The sequence below is a fragment of the Penaeus monodon genome, chromosome 20 (assembly GCF_015228065.2).
Source record: "Penaeus monodon isolate SGIC_2016 chromosome 20, NSTDA_Pmon_1, whole genome shotgun sequence".
Taxonomy (NCBI): domain Eukaryota; kingdom Metazoa; phylum Arthropoda; class Malacostraca; order Decapoda; family Penaeidae; genus Penaeus; species Penaeus monodon.
In genome coordinates this window covers 42,860,332-42,862,614 of record NC_051405.1, presented here as the reverse complement: position 1 = coordinate 42,862,614, position 2,283 = coordinate 42,860,332, and the positions used below count along the sequence as shown (strand labels likewise).

Genomic DNA, 2,283 nt, shown 5'->3' with positions numbered 1-2,283 from the left:
AAAAAATATATATATTTTTTTGCATTACACACACGCACAAATTGCTTATTTAAAACACCCTTAGGGATTGTATGTCTGGTTTTCATTTATGGATTTTTTTTTCACAAGCAAGTAATGAAAAATAACTTCCTTAAGGGTTAAAAAAAGAAAATGACGTTCTTATTTTCATAAACTGGATTTAATTGAGAGGTTCAGTTGAATGGTCCTTTCCTTGTGAACAAGCTGACCAGACTAAACTATGAAGTTATGGCATTACTATAGAGAAATATTCTTTGAATTCTTTGTATGCCATTTCCAATAGCCTGAAGAATTTTATGCAATAATATCTACTTGTATTTTTTTGTGTTTACAATGTTGAAAACTTTTCTGTAGATTGCAGACTGTACTACACTAAGGAAACTGAAAATCCATATATATGACTTCTTTATCATTACATATGTGCATATTATACAGAAAATACATAATGGTATTATACAGCGCATTCATGAATTGACTAAAAGTTCATAATTCGAGCAATATACAGTAAGAAACGAGTTTTACAATCACCCAGATCCTCAGAATCAGATTGTGAGATTGTGTGGTTTCAGATTAAAGTTCATCTACGCCGGTTTGGATATATTAAATCACGAACGAACATTGATGAATGGAAAGATCTTTGACTAGAAAAAAAATCCCTGCGAGGCCACATCATGTCAGTAGGTGAAAGGAGTTGTTACTGGATAAAGTTCACCCATTTTGCTGCCCCCTTGCTCGTTCATGCCATTGGCGTAGCGTTTCTTAAAGGCCACAGTCACCACTCTCAGCATTCGACTGAGCCGGTCGACCAGGCCCGGGAAGTAATACAGGAGGCCGATGGCAAAGCGCATAAGCCAGTACTTGATGGTGCCCTGAATGGACATGCGACTGATGAAGTTTGGAATGTCGAGGTCGAGAGTATAAGCCACGTAACGAAAGCCAGCTTCGAACGAGAGTGTGTGCATGAGGTGGCTCAACCCCGTGACGAGGGAGTGAGTCATGTGCTCATAATTCCAGTCTACCTTCGCCAGCGCTGGGATGCCTACTAGTTTCTCAACCTCCAGGCACAGCGAGCGCACTTCAGCCAAGGAGCCGCGGCAGAAGTTGTATTTGTCGTCTATCCCAAGAAGCCAGCCGAGTCCTCGCCAGAAGTGGACGAGGCCCTCCAGATCCTCGTCCGTGGCTGCTCCGGCACCCATCTTGTGCGGGTGGGCCACCACCAAGCCCATGAACTGGTACTGAGTCAGACTCATGTCCCACTGGCTGATGAAGAAGGGGGGGTTGTCTGGGCCCTCGAGCGAGAGCCCTTCTCCCGCCTGATCCTTCAGGTCCTCGCGGATGGTGTGGTAGAAGGGGCAAGCAGGTTCTCCGTGGCCCTTGTCGTGGATGTTGGTATTCCACACTCTGTCGTGCTCCTTTGAAGAGTTGAAGACGCCAGACAGCCTGTTGTGTATGGCTCGCACCGACAGCAGGTCCTTGTGGGCGCGGTCGGCGGGGTCCCAGACGTCCCCCTCGTGCCAGGCAGTCACGTGTTGGAAGGTTGAGAAGTATCGCCGGAGAGCCTTCCGCGGGGAGTCCGAGCGGCCGGTGTACATGAGGGGCCGAAGCGCCCGCATCATGCTGAACATAAACACGAGAGCCAGCACTTCGGAGAAACTCATGCAGAATAAATAACGGTGGTAGAACTCCCTCCCTCGGTTGAAAAGCTGTCTGTCTAGCCAGGAAGGAGGGTCTGTGGGGCTGCCACAGTCGCCGGGCTCGTTCAGGCCTTCCAACAACTCTTGCATTCTCGAGGACACGGGCACCGTGCTGTTTGACGGAATACCTCGGTTTATGTCTTCTGGTGAAATTACTTCTTCCTGATGGTCCTCAGTAATACTTCTGTTCTTAACGTGACAGCTGTGTTGATCGACAGGGACTGACGATTTCACACCGTTCATCTTTGGACAGCTTGCAGAACTCTCCTCGCTAACTAGTCTGGCTGACCCAGCGATCTCGCCTGAAAAAAATAAGTTGATTTTATTAATGTACGAATAAACGTGGGCAAAACTGTTTCAATTCGAGGTTGCATAATTACAACTGCTAACAATTGTCTTAGCAGACGATTATTATTTATATGTATTTGTGTTTTCATAATGTATTGAAGACTCTTAATATTATGTCATTTGCTTAAACTAGTCATAGGATATATAAAATATATTATCCTGAAATGTAATGATAATAATTATTTCCATACACACATTCGCACGCATGAACACAAACGGAAAT

The 2,283-nt window shown here is 45.2% G+C and overlaps 1 protein-coding gene across 2 annotated transcripts in view; it reads right to left on the bottom strand.

The window, feature by feature from the left end:
• Positions 1 to 412: 412 nt before the first annotated feature.
• LOC119585845 overlaps positions 413 to 2,283 on the bottom strand; it is a 6,932-nt gene continuing 5,061 nt past the window's right edge. For both annotated transcript variants that reach the window (XM_037934578.1, XM_037934577.1), the window contains exon 4: positions 413 to 2,014. In XM_037934578.1, the coding sequence (XP_037790506.1) occupies positions 693 to 2,014 (1,322 nt within the window). In that variant the 3' untranslated portion in view covers positions 413 to 692. The remainder of the gene's footprint in view (positions 2,015 to 2,283) is intronic.